The sequence below is a fragment of the Triticum aestivum genome, chromosome 7A (genome assembly GCF_018294505.1).
Source record: "Triticum aestivum cultivar Chinese Spring chromosome 7A, IWGSC CS RefSeq v2.1, whole genome shotgun sequence".
NCBI lineage: Eukaryota > Viridiplantae > Streptophyta > Magnoliopsida > Poales > Poaceae > Triticum > Triticum aestivum.
In genome coordinates, this window is record NC_057812.1 from 71,385,318 (window position 1) to 71,403,322 (window position 18,005).

The 18,005-nt window shown below is 50.7% G+C and overlaps 1 protein-coding gene across 2 annotated transcripts; it reads left to right on the forward strand.

Annotated features, from left to right (window-relative positions):
* The first annotated feature begins 7,239 nt into the window (after nt 1-7,239).
* On the forward strand, nt 7,240-17,480 carry LOC123148659 (disease resistance protein RGA5). 2 transcript variants are annotated; one of them, XM_044568144.1, is made up of 6 exons: nt 7,240-7,452; nt 7,565-7,675; nt 8,213-8,297; nt 8,429-9,332; nt 15,073-17,035; nt 17,133-17,480. In XM_044568144.1, the coding sequence occupies exons 4-5, from the start codon at nt 8,500-8,502 to the stop codon at nt 17,012-17,014; spliced, it is 2,775 nt and encodes a 924-aa protein (XP_044424079.1). In that variant the 5' UTR covers nt 7,240-7,452; nt 7,565-7,675; nt 8,213-8,297; nt 8,429-8,499; the 3' UTR covers nt 17,015-17,035; nt 17,133-17,480. The 2 variants fall into 2 exon arrangements, with proteins under 2 accessions (XP_044424079.1, XP_044424080.1); XM_044568145.1 differs by having other exon boundaries at nt 15,073-17,030.
* Nucleotides 17,481-18,005: the final 525 nt, after the last annotated feature.

Below are 18,005 nucleotides of genomic sequence, written 5' to 3' on the forward strand. Positions count from 1 at the left end.
GGTATATCTACTTGATAAAACATAAGTCTGGAACATTTGAAAAGTTCAAAGAATTTCAGAGTGAAGTGGAGAATCATCGTAACAAGAAAATAAAAGTTTCTACGATATGATCGCAGAGACAAAATATTTGAGTTACGAGTTTGGCCTTCATTTGAAACAATGCGGAATAGTTTCGCAACTCACGCCACCCGGAACACCACAGTGTAATGGTGTGTGCGAACATCGTAATCGTACTTTACTTGATATGGTGCGATCTATGATGTCTCTTACAGATTTACCGCTATCGTTTTTGGGGTTATGCATTAAAGACAGCTGCATTCACGTTAAAAAAGGGGCACCATCTAAGTCCGTTGAGACGACACAATCTGAACCGTGGTTTGGCAAGAAACCAAACTTGTCATTTCTTAAAGTTTGGGGTTGTGATGCTTATATGAAAAGGTTTCATCCTGGTAAGCTCAAACCCAAATCGGAGAAATATGTCTTCATAGGATACCCAAAGGAGACTGCTGGGTACACCTTCTATCACAGATCCGAAGGCAAGACATTCGTTGCTAAGAATGGATCCTTTCTAGAGAAGGAGTTTCTCTCGAAAGAAGTGAGTGGGAGGAAAGTAGAACTTGATAAGGTAAGTGTACCTTCTCCCTTATTGGGAAGTAGTTCATCACAAAAAATCTGTTCCTGTGACTACTACACCAATTAGTGAGGAAGCTAATGATGATGATCATGTAACTTCAGATCAAGTTACTACCGAATCTCGTAGGTAAACTAGAGTGAGATCCGCACCAGAGTGGTACGGTAATCCTGTTCTGGAAGTCATGTTACTAGACCATGACAAACTTGCGAACTATGAGGAAGCGATGGTGAGCCCAGATTCCGTGAAATGGCTTGAGGCCATGAAATCTGAGATGGGATCCATGTATGAGAACAAAGTGTGGACTTTGGTTGACTTGCCCGATGATCGGCAAGACATAGAAAATAAATGGATCTTCAAGAGGAAGACGGACACTAATAGTAGTGTTACTATCTACAAAGCTAGAATTGTCGCGAAAGGTTTTCGACAAGTTCAAGGTGTTGACTATGATGAGAGTTTCTCACTCGTATCTATGCTTAAGTCTGTCCAAATCATGTTAGCAATTGCCGCATTTTATGAAATCTGGCAAATGGATAAACAAAACTGCATTCCTTAATGGATTTATTAAAGAAGAGTTGTATATGACACAACCAGAAGGAGTTGTGGGAGGGAGCATGGCTGGTGAGGGGAACCTTGGTTCAGCTGTCATGGACATATCAGTTGGGAATCAATTGGTGCCGGGGGAGGATGGCAAGGGAGCTCGCAAGAGGTTAGTTAATGAGGATGGCACCATTACAGTGAGGGGTCAACCAGTGCCAAACCTGGTTGGGAAGGTCAATAATACGGTGCTTATGATTGAGGGTGGAGGAGAAACGGTAGAGACAGTGGTACCAGGGCCTTCAAATAGCACTCCGGGGAAACGCCCTGTCGTCAAGAGGAGGAAGCAAGGTGCAGGGGAGGAAGAGGATGAAGACCAAATGACAATTTTAGCGGCCTCCGGCTCGGAGGACCGCCGAGCCCAATGAATCTCTTAAGTTGGAACTGCCGGGGAGGGGGGAATACCCGGATAGTTCGTGAGCTAGCGACTCTATGTCAGTCGCATTCCCCCACTTTGGTGTTTTTGTGTGAAACAAGGCAGAAGGCGGACAAGTTGAAAAGAATTCGAGCAAGGTTGGGTTTAAAGGGTTTTTGCGGCGTGGATAGTAATGGTATGAGCGGTGGTCTGGCGCTTTATTGGCATGAATCTTATGACGTCCAGATCCTAGACAAGAAGGATAGATACATTGATGCCTTGGTGCGAATCCACCCGGATGCTGAGCAATGGAGAGTAACCTGTGTGTATGGAGAACCCAGAGTGGAAAATAGACCGGCAATGTGGTCGGCGTTACAAAACCTGAAAACTGTCATTGATCGGCCATGGTTAGTTGTCGGTGACTTTAACGAGGCTATGTGGAACTTTGAGCACATGTCTGCCACACCAAGACCCGAAGCACAAATGGTGGCCTTTCAAGACGTGTTGGAGGTGTGTGAGTTGGTTGATCTAGGCTTTATTGGTGTTCCATTCACATATGACAATAAACGGAGTGGTGCAAGTAATGTCAAAGTCCGGTTGGACAGAGCGGTGGCATCCAATGGTTGGAGGAACTTGTTCGCGTACTCGTCGGTTGTTCATATTCCTTCTCCTTGCTCGGATCATATAGCCATTTTGGTAAAGGGGTCTGCTGATCCAGGTCCGATAGGGAAGAACAACAGAAAATATGAGGTTTTCTGGGAGCGGGACCCTATGTTGTCGGACATAATAAAGGAAGCATGGGAGGCTGTAGGCGGCATCCAGAACCTGGCTCAGCTGCGAGATGCACTATCCAAGACTATGAGCTCATTGGGTTTATGGAGTAAGAAATTTGGTAACATAAGGATAGAGTTAGCAAAGTCTCGGACCCAGTTAGAAGAATTGATGAACATGAACGCAGACAGAGCGGAGATCAGGGTTGTAACGGACAAGATGAACGAACTCCTATACCAGGAGGAAATGTTATGGCTACAACGGTCAAGAATAACATGGTTGAAAGAAGGCGATAGAAATACTAAATATTTCCAAAGCAAGGCAGTGTGGAGAGCAAGGAAGAATAAAATTCGAGAGCTTACTGATAGCATTGGGGTGGTGCATACAGACAGTGTGGTGATGGGGGAGATGGCGAATGAGTATTTCCAAAATATTTTTAAGGCCGATCCAACCATAAACCCGTCTCCAATACTGGATCATGTGGAGGTCAAAGTAACTGAGGATGATAATGCCAGGCTGGTTGCTCCTTTTTCTGATAAGGAGATATCAGATGCTCTGTTCCAAATTGGCCCTTTGAAGGCCCCGGGACCGGATGGTTTTCCGGCTCGTTTTTTCCAGAGAAACTGGAGTACGCTCAAAGATGATGTTATTGCTTCGGTTAAGGATTTTTTTCAGACAGGCATTATGCCAGAGGGGGTAAACTCAACTTCTATTTTTCTTATCCCTAAAGTTGCTAATCCATCCAAGTTGTCTGATTACAGGCCTATCAGCTTATGTAATGTTATCTATAAGGTCATCTCTAAGTGTTTGGTTAACCGGTTGAGGCCTTTATTGGATGATCTTATTTCTCCGGAACAAAGTGCTTTCATTCCAGGTAGGATGATTACAGATAATGCCTTGATAGCCTTTGAGTGCATTCATTACATCAAGCAAGAAAAGGACCCCACAAAAAGTTTCTGTGCTTATAAACTAGATTTGTCAAAAGCATATGATCGTGTGGATTGGGTCTACTTGAGGCAGGTGATGCAAAATTTGGGTTTCTCTCATCGATGGATTGATTGGGTAATGACGTGTGTTACATCGGTGAGGTATTCAGTTAAGTTCAATGGAACCCTCTTGGATTCATTTGCACCGACGTGTGGCCTTCGGCAAGGCGACCCACTATCACCATTTTTATTTCTGTTTGTGGCGGATGGACTGTCAACTATCTTGAAGAATAAGGTGTCTAGGGGAGATCTCTCTCCGGTGAAAGTGTGTAGAAGAGCCCCTGGTATTTCCCACCTTTTGTTCGCTGATGATACGTTGTTGTTTTTTGAGGCCTCTAGGAGGCAAGCAGAGTGTGTGAGGGCAGCACTACAGGAGTACGGTGCAGCTACTGGGCAAAAGCTAAACTATGAGAAATGCTCAATACTTTTTGGTAATTCATGCCCAACCGCAAGCCAAGAGCAGGTCCGAACTGTACTGCAGGTGACAAGTTCAGCTTTTGATGAAAGGTATCTTGGTCTCCCGACGCCAGATGGCCGAATGTCCAAAGGCAAATTTTAGAATCTTCAAGCCAAACTAACAAAACGTCTGTTGCAATGGGGGGATGGCCTTTTGGCTCAGCCAGGTAGAGAGGTGTTGATTAAATCAGTGGCCCAAGCATTACCAACTTATATTATGGGTGTATTCAAATTGCCGTTTTCGGTGTGTGATGATTTGACGAGAATGGTGCCGAATTTTTATTGGGGTTCTGCAGAAGGGAAGCGGAAGGTTCATTGGAGAAAATGGGACTATCTACTCCAACCAAAAGACAGGGGAGGTGTGGGATTTTGAGACTTCCGTTTATTTAACCAAGCACTGCTAGCTCGACAGGCTTGGCGGCTTTTGTCCAATCTGGATAGTCTGGTTCTTAAGGCAAAGTATTATCCATATGGCAAGCTAGAGGATACGGTCTTCACAGGGAATGCATCATCGTCGTGGCAAGCTATTAGTCATGGCCTTGACCTGTTGAAGAGAGGATTGATTTGGAGGGTGGGAAACGGGAGAAATATCAGAGTGTGGAGGGACAACTGGATCCCGAGGCCGTTCTCATTCAAGCCGGTCTCGCTGCAGGGTAGATGCCGAATCCGCTTCGTGTCAGACTTGCTTAATGCAAATGGGTCTTGGAAAGTGGACCTTTTACAGCAGTTTTTTCTGCCGGCTGATGTCATTGAGATTTTGAAGATTCGAGCTTCTCCAAGGCTGGATGAGGATGTGATTGCATGGGCCCCTGGAAGGCATGGAGTTTTTTCTGTAAAGTCGGCCTATCAGTTTGTGTTTCAGGAATTGTATGGAGCAAGCATAGCCTCGTCTAGTAACTCGGCTTCAGGAGGAAGGAGTTGTTGGAAGTTAATTTCGAATAGTGCAGTTCCACCAACGATCCGTAACTTTGCATGGCGACTAACGACGGACGCCCTTCCTACGTGGAAGAACAAGAACAAAAGAGGGCTTGAACTTGTGAGCGGCTGTCCGATTTGTGGTTCAGAGATTGAGGACAACTTCCACCCTTTTCTGAGATGCCAGCGGGGAAGGGATCTGTATAAGGAGATGGCGAAGGTATGGAGGTTGCCGGTGATCGAATCCTTTGTGCCCAATGGGAGGGAATGGCTACTCCATGCGCTGGATCCCCTATGTGAGCTTGATCGGTGCAAGCTTTTGCTCATTTTCTAGAGAAGCTGGTACGTGAGGAATGAAATCATACATCATAAACCGGCCCCGGACATGGATGTTTCCGTGAATTTCCTGAGAAGATACTTGGATGAATCAGTGGGGATTAAAGTGAATCATGGTATGGATGTGGCTAAGGGTAAGGGATACCTGTCCTTTGATCACACTACAGAAGTGAGGGAGATTCAGAGTGATGGCCCAGTGTGTAAGTGGCAACCCCCCGCCGAGGGCTGGGTTAAACTAAACACGGACGGGTCCTTTGTTGATAGTGATCATGCGGGTACCGGTATGATTCTCCGAAACTCCAGTGGAGGGATTATTTTTTCGTCATGCAGATCGCTATTTTCTTGTAGAGATGTGGTTGAAGCGGAACTAGGTGCAATCATGGAGGGTTTATCGCTGGCTATACAACGCTCCGATTTGCCTATTGTTATCGAATCAGATTCTAGTTTGGCAGTGTCCATGGTATCTTCTGGCGAAGTTAATCGTTCAATTTATGCCAATTTATGCCGCTTTGGTTAATGAAATAAGACTGCTGATGCGTCTTAGACAAACTTATATTACTCATATTATGAGAGTCCAGAATAAAGCTAGTGATAGTTTGGCTAGGTTTGTTCGAATTGAGGAGCGAACTATGACTTGGCTAGGATCTGGGCCAGAGGAGGTCTTGGGTATATCCCTTGATGATTGTAAAGACATTGATATCTGAGTAATACAAGTGTTCTCGCAAAAAAAGAATTTAAACCAAAAATCAAACCGAATTCTTGTTTGGTTTTTGTTTACATGAAATTTGATGTTCGATTCTTACTTCAGTTCTTGTCGCCAAAAAAACCGTTTAGCCCGAAGAAACTGATCTGAATTGTGTTTGCTTGTATGAAGCACTACCATATAACTTGTTGCTTGGATGTCCTCTTCTTTTTCCAAATCTGATTTAGTTTGGTGCACCTAAATACCAAATTAATTGAACTGAAATATTCAGTTTATTTATTTTGTTTTTTTACAAACCATATTTCAGTTTGCATTTTGTAGAAACCGATTTTTTTGAGAAATCGAATAAACCGAAGCAGTTACACTGAATAAACCGAATGCCCACCACCCTAACTATCATTCAAACATTTTAATTTTTATTCAAAAAATTTCAATTTCATTCTATTTTAGGGTTTTTACAAGGATTTGAACAAAATTTAAATCTAAACATACTACGCCCTAATTACTCGTTGTCGGACCAGTTGAAGTTGTCGATGACGACCATTGATTTGCCTATAGCATCATTGAGCCCCGACAGGTTCTCCGGGCCGTCGAGGTCGAGGTGGCGCGCCGAAACCCAGCCTAGTGACGTCATTGATTCGTGTATCACCTGCAGGAACCCCAGTGAGTCTTCGGGTCGCGGGCTCTTTGGGGACGTTGTACGCCGCTAGCACGAACGGTACCTTCGGCTCTGGCTCGGGCTTGGGGTGCGGTGGTTGCCAGGTGCCCCGGAGCTCGCCTGCTGTCAGGCTTTCGGTGGTGCCTGTCCCCATCATCGGCTCCGTTGTCATGCCGAAACGAGCGAGCTCCTCCGTCTGCTCGATGGTAAGGTTGCGCGGCCATCCTCCCGTCGAGGTTGTGCCGCGCCGCCGACTGCTAACGGCCCCGCTGTTGCCGTGCCACATGGTCATCGGGGGTGGAGGCCTAGGCCTAGGATTCGGTTGTGGTGGGCGCATATGTGGGAGTGAAACCGACGGTCAAGAGGGGTGCAATGAGGGCGAGTGGTAGACTGGCATGGTGGCTGGTGTACTGCCGCAACTAGTGGTCGCGCAAGTGATGCGTGTGGCAGACGACGAGTTGCCTGTGGGAAACCGCTGCGGTCAGATGTTTGACTAGTTGACCGTCCTGCGGCCGTTCGCACGCCACCGACATGTTCCCCACGTGCAACCGAGTGGGCGTGCGGAGAGATCGGGTGCGTGCCTATTTTTTTAAAAATGACCATCATAACTTTAATTACGAAGGGGATGGACAAATCGCCCCCATCGACGTGTTTAGGGGGTGTACCAAAGGAGAAGTCTTCTTGTTATTCCGGTTTTTTTTTCATAATGTTTCTCATTTGCCCCTTGTCCAAATTTTGTGGATTATATACTTTCTGGCCATTATTAAGTTTGGAGGATCTGGTTTTGTCTCCAACTCATGTCTTACTTTTTGTTGAAAACAGAAAAGAAAAGAAAAGAAAAAAGGATCACACATTAGCGGAGGATGCTGCTGCCGACGCGGGCGGACACACGAGATGAGACGACCGCAAGTTGTTCCGGGTCAACGATTAGTTTCCACTTCCACTACTTCCTTTCTGCTTCTTTCCTTCATCTCTCGCTCTCTGCGGCGACTAGGGTGGTCGCGCCGGGTCTCCCCCCAAACTGCGACGGCGCCGGCGCCGAAGGTACTCTACTGCTCGTTTCGTCCCCATCCTCCTCTGTTCCATACATTTCTTTCGATCTAGTTAGCGCACAGTTCCCTTCTTTCTTTCATTCTTCCCGGTTTTGATGTTGCAGAGTTGGATCCGTTCAACATTCGCTCAGCAGAGGTGGGTAGTTGCTGTTCGGTGTTCCTCACTTCCTCGGGATGCTCTTCTTCAGCTCCTGCTCTTGATTGAGCCAAGCCAGGTGATGCATTCTTTTGTGCCGTCCGTCACAAGATCAGCTTTTGCTCATCCTGAAACCGTGCGTGTAGATCCAGAGCAAGGGGAGGGTCAGATCTTGCCCGGCCTGTTTCTGCCATCCTGATTAATCTCTTGTTTGCTATGCTATTTTTATTCTGTGACGCACAAACAGCAAAATCTGGTTCCTGGACATTTTTATTTTTACTCTAATTATATTATTGTGAAAATGTTAGCAGATATGTACATCAGGAAAAGAAAAAGGAATAATAAGTAAGATTAAATAAAGTAAAGATAATAAATGGTCAGTGGTCAGAGCTTAGTATATCTATCCAAGCTCGGAGGGATGCTGCATTTTTTTCTTTCTTTTCACTCTGCCCAGCTTTTCCAAACAAAATCAGATCATGCTTCTCCAAACAAATTAGTACTACCGTGAGATGTTACTTTCACGAAACACAAATGTCCAGCTTTTGCTCATCCGGTGTCCCTCTGAAAACAGTTAGTAGGATTGTTGGTTATTCTGATATGAATTTATTATGTGCAGAATTGGATCTAGTCTCCAGTACTTCATCTTGGGTTGCTGTTGCAAAGGACTCTGCAGATTGGATTTGAAGGAGCTGCTATTCAAGGTAATCTTCTTCTGCTTCTGCTTTGGAAGGAAGCAATGCATAGGCGCATAGTGTACTGTTACTTTCACCGACCAATCAAGTTCAGGTTTTCCTTATTCTGTCTTCTGAAAAACATAATGTTTTCATTCCAGAATTTCACGCCAAGGACAGTGCTATAGCCGTCTGTAGATCAGAGTGCAAAGACAAAAAAAATATTCGAGATATGGAGGCCGCTGCTGGGGCGTTGAGCCCTGTCCTCCGTAAGCTCGGTGAGCTGCTCGCTGGAGAATACAACCTGGCGAAGCGAGTAAAGAAAGGTGTACAATCACTTCGTACAGAACTGGAGATGATGCACGCCGTACTTCGTGAGGTTGGCAAGGTCCCGCCGGATCAGCTCCAGGAGCCGGTCCGGATTTGGGCTGGCAAGGTGAGAGACCTCTCTTGCGACATGGAAGACGCTGTTGATGACTTTCTGGTGCGTGTGGATGAGGGTCCAAGCAGCAAGCCAACGAACATGAGGAATCGTGTCAATAAGTTCCTCAAGAAGACCACCAAATTGTTTGGTAATGGCAAAGCACTTCATCAAATCTCTAGTGCCATCAAAGAAGCTCAGGACCTTGCCACGGAGTTGGTGGGGCTGCGTAAAAAGTATGAGCTTGACACTCGTAGCACTAGCAATGGTGCTACCATTGACCCTCGTGTGTTAGCTCTGCACAAAGATGTAGGGGAGCTTGTTGGCGTTGACCGCACAAGGGATGAGGTTATCCAAACACTGATTTGTGAGGACGGGAGTTCCAAGGAGCAATTGAAGACGATCTCTATTGTTGGTGTTGGTGGGCTAGGCAAGACAACACTCACCAAAGCAGTCTATGAGAAGATCAAAACCCAATTTGATTGTGTGGCTTTTGTCCCCGTGGGTCAGAACCCAGATATCAAGAAAGTTTTCAAGGACTTACTCTATGGCCTTGACAATGAAAAGTTCAGTGACATTCATAATACAACATGGGATGAAAATCTACTCATCAAGCAAATCAGTGATTTCCTTGTGGATAAGAGGTATGCATCATGCAGTGCTTGTCCTTTTGTGTATATTTCGAAAATGTGTGAAGTTGGTAGGACTAGGGTTCCTACCGGCTCTACTGCGTAGGTTGTAGGGGCAAGGAGGGAGTGGACGCGGCGAAGAACGGGCGCGCCGGCGGCAGGGCGCCGTCGCGGCTAGGGTTGAGGGCGGCGGCGGCGGCTTGGCTGCGGCGACTAGGGTTTCCGGCTCCTCTAGGAGCCGGGCAGCAAAAGATAATAATAGTCTTTATTGCTTCCTCAAAATGATGTCTTACATGAGTATTTATAATTTTAGCCTAAGATAACTTGCCTAAGATAACTTGTGGGCCAAGCCCCTAATACTAATGCCCGGTGGGCCTCTTCCTAGAATAGACCAAGCCGGTCATAACATCTCTCCCCGCCTGCGCAAACAGCTCGTCCTCGAGCTGAAAGTCTGGATAGTGTTGACGGAAATCCTCACGCTGCTCCCAAGTAGCCTCCTCCTCCGGAAGGCCCGCCCACTGAATTAGGACGAACCAGACGCCACGACGGAGCTGGGCCTGCAACACCTTTGCTGGCTCTGGAAGAATGCGACCATCGGCGGTTGGAGGAAGCGCCGGAGGAGCCGCTGGTGGCTCGCCACGGAAAGGCTTGAGCAGCCCCACATGGAACACGTCGTGGATGCGGGCGCGGGCTGGAAGCTGAAGACGATAGGCCACCTTCCCAATGCGCTCCACGACAGGGAAGGGCCCGGCGTAGCGAGGGCCAAGCTTGCGCTTCGCGCGCGGGTCCAGTGACTGCGTAGAGCGATGGAGAAGATGCAGCCACACCCAGTCACCCACTGCGAACTCCGCCTCGCGATGATGATCGTCGTAGTAGTGCTTGGCCGTCTGCTGGGCCTGAAGGAGACGCTGACAGACCTCAGCCAGCATCTCATCACGGGTGCGGATAAGGTCACCCGCGACCGCCGTCCGAGCCGTCTCCGGGTCGACCGGAAGTATAGGCGGGGGTGGTCGACCATAGACCACCTCAAATGGCGTCGCGCGCAGGGCGGAGTGATAAGAAGTGTTGTAGCAGTACTCCGCCCAAGAGAGCCAGTCCACTCAAGTGTGAGGCCGATCACCTGTCACACAACGCAAATACATGGCAATGACCTTGTTAACCACCTCAGACTGACCGTCCGTCTGAGGATGGAACGCCGTGCTCAGGCGGAGCTGGACACCCACCATCCTGAAGAGGTCGCGCCAGACATGGCCCGTGAAGACTGGGTCCCGATCACTGACGATCGACGTCGGGAACCCGTGTAGACGGACTATGCCGTCGAAGAAGGCCCGGGCCACGGACGCCGCCGTGTACGGATGGCCCAGCGCGATGAAGTGGGCGTACTTAGAGAAGCGATCGACCACCGTGAGGATGACCGACTTGCCCCCCACCTTGGGAAGGCCCTCGATGAAGTCCAAGGAGATATCCGCCCAAACCTGAGACGGCACCTCCAAGGGTTGAAGGAGCCCCGCCGGCCTCAGGGTCTCTGTCTTGTTGCGCTGGCAAGTCTGACAAGACCGAACCCAGTCGCGGACCAGGGCACGATCGCCAGGGATGTAGAAGTCGGCGCGAAGACGATGGAGGGTTTTCTGCACACCCTCATGGCCCGCCGAGTGGGCGAGCTGCAACACCTGGTGACGGAGATCATCATGCGCCGGAACAAAGATCCGGCGCCCATGGAGGAGCAGTCCGTCAGAGAAGCGCCAGGGCTCCTCCAAGTCGCCGGCCGCGAGCTACTGCTGAAGAAGTGCGGCGTCATCTGCCGTCGCAGTGGCGCGTCGAATGTCGGTGAAGAGACCGAACGATGGCCCGGAGCGGATGCACAGGGCCGTCCCGGCGGACGCGTCGGCGGGTGGCGCGAGGTTGGAATCGCGACGGGACAGCGCGTCGGCCACGGTGTTAAGACGGCCTGGCCGATACTCGACAGAGAAGTCGAAGCCGAAGAGCTTGCTGATCCACTGGTGCTGCGGGACGGTCGACAGCCGTTGATCCAGCAAGAACTTCAGGCTGTAGTGGTCCGTGCGAAAGTGGAAGGTCCGCCCCCACAAGTATGGCCGCCAATGACGCACGGCCTGGATGAGGCCAATGAGCTCCCGCTCGTAAGCTGCCAACTTAAGATGGCGCGGAGCGAAAGGCCGGCTGAAGAAAGCGAGGGGCCCATCGCCCTGATTAAGTACGGCGCCGAACCCGGCGCCCGAGGCGTCGCAGTCCACCACGAACGGGCGGTCGAAGTCGGGCATCTGGAGGACGGGGCCCGTCATGAGGGCCCCCTTGAGGGCCTCGAACGCCGTCGTCGCCTCGTCGTCCCAGGCGAAGGCGTCGCGGCGAAGCAACCGCGTGAGGGGCGCCGCGATGAGTCCGAACTCCCGGATAAATTTCCGGTAGTAGCCGGCGAGTCCGAGGAACCCGCGGCGAGTGAGGCGTCGGCCAGGCGGAGACGGCCGCCACCTTATCGGCGTCCATAGCCACCCCGTCGGCCGATATGACATGGTCGAGGTAGGCGACGGTAGGCGTCCCGAACGAGCACTTCGAGCGCTTAAGGTGGAGGTGGTGCGCCCGAAGCTCGTTGAAGACGATGGCGACGTGCTGGAGATGTTTGGCCCAGGTGGCGCTGTAGATAAGAATGTCATGAAAGAAAACAAGCACAAACCGCCGTAAGTAGGGTCGAAGGACGTCGTTCATCAGGGCCTGGAACGTCGCCGGGGCGTTGGCGAGGCCGAAAGGCATCACCAAGAACTCGAAGTGGCCATGGTGGGTGCGAAACGCCGTCTTGGCGATGTCGTCCGGATGCATGCGCACCTGATGATAGCCCGACCGGAGATCAAGCTTGGTGAAGAAGCGTGCCCCATGGAGCTCATCCAAGAGCTCGTCGACCACCGGTATAGGGAACTTGTCCTTGAGCGTGAGTGCGTTGAGGGCGCGGTAGTCGATGCAGAAGCGCCATGTACCGTCTGACTTACGGACGAGAAGCACCGGCGCCGTGAAGGGCGACGTGGAGATCCGGATGATGCCTGCGGCGAGCATCAGGGCACACTGGCGCTCCAACTCATCCTTCTGCAGCTGGGGGTAGCGGTAGGGCCGCACCGCCACCAGAGTGGAACCTGGTACGAGGTGAATATGATGGTCGTACACCCGGGCAGGCGGAAGACCCCGCGGATCGTCGAAGATGTCGCTGTGCTGCTGCAGAAGAGAATCCAGCAGGGGGTGCTCGGCCTCCGAGGACGCGGCAGCCAGCTGGAGGTGTGGCACGGTAGGCGCGGCGCCCCCAATGGCCTCCCACCGGATGCGGCGGCCCTGCCGCCAGAATGTCATCGTGAGCGCGTCGAAATCCCACAGGATGGGGCCGAGGGTCCGGAGAAAGTCCACCCCGAGGATGAAGTCGAAGCAGCCCAGATCGATCCCTGCACAAGTGATGGAAAAGTGTTCGCCGCCGATGGAGATGGGAACGTCGTGGGCTAGCCCATGGCACCGGAGGCGATCGCCGTTCGCCACTGTGATCCGCAGGCGCTCCCCGCCCGTCGTCGGGAGGGCTAGCCGACGCATGGTCGACTCAGGCAGAAAGTTGTGTGTGGAGCCCGTATCCAGCAGGGCCACCAGTCGCTCGCCATGGATCGTCACGGGCAGCAGCATGGTCTGCTCGCCCCGGATGCCGGCCAGGGCGTGAAGGGAGACGACGCACGCCGTCGCTGCGGAATCCGCGGCCGCGTCCTCGGTCGCCGCAGGCGGATGTAACGGCTCGGGCGAGTCGTCCTCCTCGATGTAGTCGACCGTCTCTAAATAAAAGAGGCGGGGGCAGACATGGGTCGGCGTGTAGGGCTCATCGCAGTTGAAGCAGACCCTGACGGCGACGCTCCTGCTGCTCGGCCGGTGATAGCCGACGGAAGGGTCGTGTGGCGGCCGGGGGTGTGGCCGTTGCGGCTGGGAGAGGCCGACCCGGGGCTGAGGAAGTCGGTGCTGGCCGACTGGGCTGGCGGCCGCTCCGTCCGAGTGGCTGCTGCAGTGCCTGGGCCCGCTGCTCGAAGGCCCGGGCGTAGTACATGGCCGTCTGGAGGTCGGGGGGATCCCGGAGCTCGACGTCCACGCGGATATGGTCCGGCAGACCGCCCACAAAGGTGGCATGCCGCCCTCGCCCTGCTCGAGGGCGTAGTACCAGGTCTGCGCTGCGCCTCGAAGATGATAGGACGCGAGCCAGGTACGATCCGAAGCGAGCGTCCGCTGCCCTCGAAAGAACTGCTCGCACTGGTTGAGCCAGTTGAGGGGGTCCTCCGTGCCCTCGTAGGTGGCGAAGTCCAGTTTGGCGAAGCGAGGGGGTGTCGGCCCGCCGTGCCCGGGGGCGGCCGCAGTCGCCGCCGGCGCGTATGCTGGGTCGGGAAGCGCCGGGGCGTAGTTCGCCGAGCTGGAGGGGTGATCAAACCGCAGGGAGGGCGTCGGGTGTTCCGGCGCCGTGGAGTAGACCGGGCCCGGAGACGAGCCGGTCGCCCAAGCGGGGATCAGCGATGGTGACGGTGGAAACTGCACCTGGTGCAGGGGCCGACCCGTAGCCTTAGGCGCGGGTGGTGGTACTGTCGATGGCGGCGGCGCCTGGTGGAGCTGCTGCATCGGCGCCTGCGGCGTGGGGGCCGGCGGTGGCGCCGGAAGAAGCTGCTGGGTCGGGCCCCCGAGCGGCGCGGTGGAGGCCGGCCATGCTGGCCACGGCTGTCCCGCAGCCGAGTAGTGCGGCGGCAGCAGCAGCGGCGGCTGGGACGCCCCTCCGTAGGGCGCCTGGAAGGCCGGGGCGGGCCACTGTAGCGGCAGCGGTCCGTAGGCGGTGGTGCCGGCGCTCGGTGGCGGGGGTTGGTTCCCGGCGAGGTAGAGGGTAATACCCCTGACCGCCTGGACAAGCTCCCGCAGGGTGCCCGACACCTCGGGCGAGAGGAGCGGAGGCGGGTCCGCCGCGATGGTGATGGGCGCTGTCGCGGTGGTGATGGTGGTGCCGGATGCGATCTCCGCCATCGCGGTGGAAGTGGCCGGCGGCAGCGAGAGCGGGGTGGAGGTGGATGGTAGCGGCGGCGGTGATGGAGATTGTGACATGATCGGCTTGGTGTCTCTGGATACCAAATTGGTAGGACTAGGGTTCCTGCCGGCTCTACTACGTAGGTTGTAGGGGCAAGGAGGGAGTGGACGCGGCGAGGAACGGGCGCGCCGGCGGCAGGGCGCCGTCGCGGCTAGGGTTGAGGGCGGCGGCGGCTTGGCTGCGGCGGCTAGGGTTTCCGGCTCCTCTAGGAGCCGGGCAACAAAAGATAATAATAGTCTTTATTGCTTCCTCAAAACGATGTCTTACATGAGTATTTATAATTTTAGCCTAAGATAACTTTCCTAAGATAACTTGCCTAAGATAACTTGTGGGCCAAGCCCCTAATACTAATGCCCGGTGGGCCTCTTCCTAGAATAGACCAAGCCGGTCATAACAGAAGTAGTGGGATGTATACTGAACTTCATATATTCAATTCCATTTTGGCTATTTTTATATTACTACTGGTCAGTTTCTTCATAAGAAAATTCTATTTCTTTCTTTCTTGTGCATGCACCTTATTTTTTGTAGTCTTTTAGACTTATTTCTGCTGCATTTCTTACCATTTTTGCATGCATATCCTCACTGGTTACAGTTATCCTTGTCACAAAATTCAGTTGTATACATATGACTTGCCAACTAATGCTATCAAAATAATTGGCATAGGTACCTCATCGTAATCGATGATATATGGGGAAAAGACATATGGAAATATATTGATTGTGCTCTCTACAGAAATAAACTCCAGAGTCGGGTAATCACAACAACCCGCAATGTGAGTGTGTCTAAAGCATGTCTCTCTTCCACTGATGGCACTATTCACAGAATGAAACCTCTTTCTGACGAAGACTCACAAATACTCTTCCATAAAAGAATATTTCAAAGCAAGGAGAAATGTCCAGAAGATCTGCAGATAGTATCAAGAGATATCTTGAAGAAATGTGGTGGTGTACCATTAGCCATCATTACAATAGCTAGCCTCCTCGTTAGTAATCAGCGGGTAAAGCCAAACCATGATTGGATGGATGTGTACAATTCGATGGGCCATGGAGTTACACAAAGTGATATTGCGAAGGATATGAATAGGATATTGTCACTCAGCTATTATGATTTGCCATCCTATCTGAAGCCTTGTTTATTATATCTAAGCATCTTTCCTGAAGACTTTGAGATTGAGAGAGATTGGCTGATATGGAGATGGCTTGCTGAAGGGTTTATCCAATGTGACAAAGAAGAAACCAGCCTATTTGAGATCGGAGAGACCTACTTCAACGAGCTCATGAACAGGAGCTTGATCCAGCCAGCAGAAATCAATGAGGAAGGCACGGTAGTAACTTGCCGTATACATGATATGGTGCTTGACCTTGTATGCTCACTGTCAAGTGAAGAGAATTTTATCTCCATATTGGATAATGATAACTGGCATGCACCTAATATGCAAAGGAAATCTCGCAGGCTATCACTTCATAATATCAAGGCAAAGGTTCAGAACCATCAGTTTGATAGCACTAGCCTGTCAAAAGTGAGGACCTTTGCTGTTTTTTCTCCTGTTACTTGTGATTGGTTGCCATCTCTCTCAAGCTTTCAATTTTTGCGTGTGCTGGATCTTGGAAATTGTGGCAGCCATAAAAGTAGCTCTGGTATCAGCCTCAAGTATGTTGGGAATTTAATTCACCTAAGGTACCTTGGGCTAAGGAATGCAGATGTTGATGAACTCCCAACGGACATAGGCAAATTGCAGCTTTTGCAGACACTGGATGTAAGAGGCACTGGTATAGAAGAATTACCTGCAAGTGTTGTTCAGCTCACAAATTTGATATGCCTATCTGTCAATTATTGGGTGATGCTGCCAAAAGGAATGGGGAGCTTGATGTCCCTTGAAGTGCTGCAACTAGTAGACTTATCCTTGTCTCCTCACATTGCGGAAGAGCTGAGCCATCTGACAGAGGTTAGGACACTCGATGTTGACTGTTATAACATGGACGAGGATCTGATTGATATATTAATCAAGTCTCTAGGCAAGTTGCACAAATTGCAAAATCTGCGTATTGATTTTGGTGTCAGATTGATAGATCGCATGCGTGAAAGCTGGGTGCCCCCTCCAAACCTCCGTAGTAGCATCTTTTCTCCTGTGTGGTTCTCGCGACTTCCAAAGTGGGTTAATTCGAGTTCGCTTCCCCACCTCTTCACCCTGGAAATAGAAGTTGAAGAATTGCAAGGGGATGACATTCAGATCATTGGGATGCTGCCTGCTCTTCGGTTTCTGCGGCTGCGTGCAAGACGCGTGATTGGAAGGTTGGTTGTGAGGGCCGATGCATTCCCATCTGCGAGATGCTCCATGTTCTGGGGGTTTCTGACGGCGCCGTGCCTTTTCCCACCTGGAGCTATGCCAAGGGTTCAACACCTTGGGTTCGAGGTCTCTGCACGATCGATCGCAAGTCGTGAGGTTGACTGCGGCATGGGCCACCTCCCTTCTCTCGAGCATGTCAAGGTTTATCTGAAGCGTGAGAATTCCAGCGATGAAGAGATGGAGACAGCCAAGGCTTGGCTGAGGCGCGCAGCACAAGCCCATCCAAAATGTCCGACCATTCAAATCTATGGTCAGTGACGTGCCTCTGCCGCCGGTAAGGTACGGTCTGCTCATCTGAGCAGCCATGAATCCTCTTTCCCTGAATACGCTCATTGCCACATTGTTTGATTTATCCCTCTTACTTCCCCAATTTCAGGGCTTCAACAAAATCCTGGATATGCAGGTACTAGTAATTCCATCAGTTGCCGTGGATGCTGTTCCAACATTTCAACACGCAACAAACAATTCACTGTACCGCCACAACTCCCAATAAACGACAGAGGCTTCCGCATGATTGTTCATGATGAACTATTTATTTCTCCTGCGTTTGTTTTCAGAAACGCAGCACCTCCTTTCCTTTATTATTCAGTCAAGACTCGTACAATAAGAGGCTACATTCAGTTGGCACTATTTGTAGAACTACTGCCTCTACGTGCATTTGATTGTTCACATACAGCATCGTTTTGTTTTTACTGGCTTATTAATTAAGAGTTGATTGAACTTAGTCAGCCTTGTTTTGCTTTGTTTGGCACTTGCTTATTCAGTCAATGAAAGGCAGTTGCTCCAGATTTGCTTCATCCTGTTCGTTAAGCTTTCTCTTCTTGCTGCAACTCCTGCTATCAAGCTCGTGAGAGATAGAGCCACAAACGCTTAGATGTTTATAGCGATGGTGCATACCATACCACTCACTATTGATCTTCATGCCTCAAGGTTACATACACAAGTGCAAAACTGATGGCTACATTAAACATAAGAAAATTTATAGCATTTTGTATGAAAAAGAAAAACCCACAACAACCAACCGCCGCCCACTTGCTCCTGTTCCGCATAATTGGAACATATTTTCTTTCTAGTAGATTATCAATTGGACTAACGAAATCAATTCAATGGTAGATTGTCAATTGGACTAGCAAAATTGATTATCTGCAACTGACAGCCAATCTAATGGTATGATTGAGTGAGCCGAGTAGTGGGTTGCTAACAGGATTCCCCATGCTGGAAATCTACAGAGAAATAGACAACCAAATCC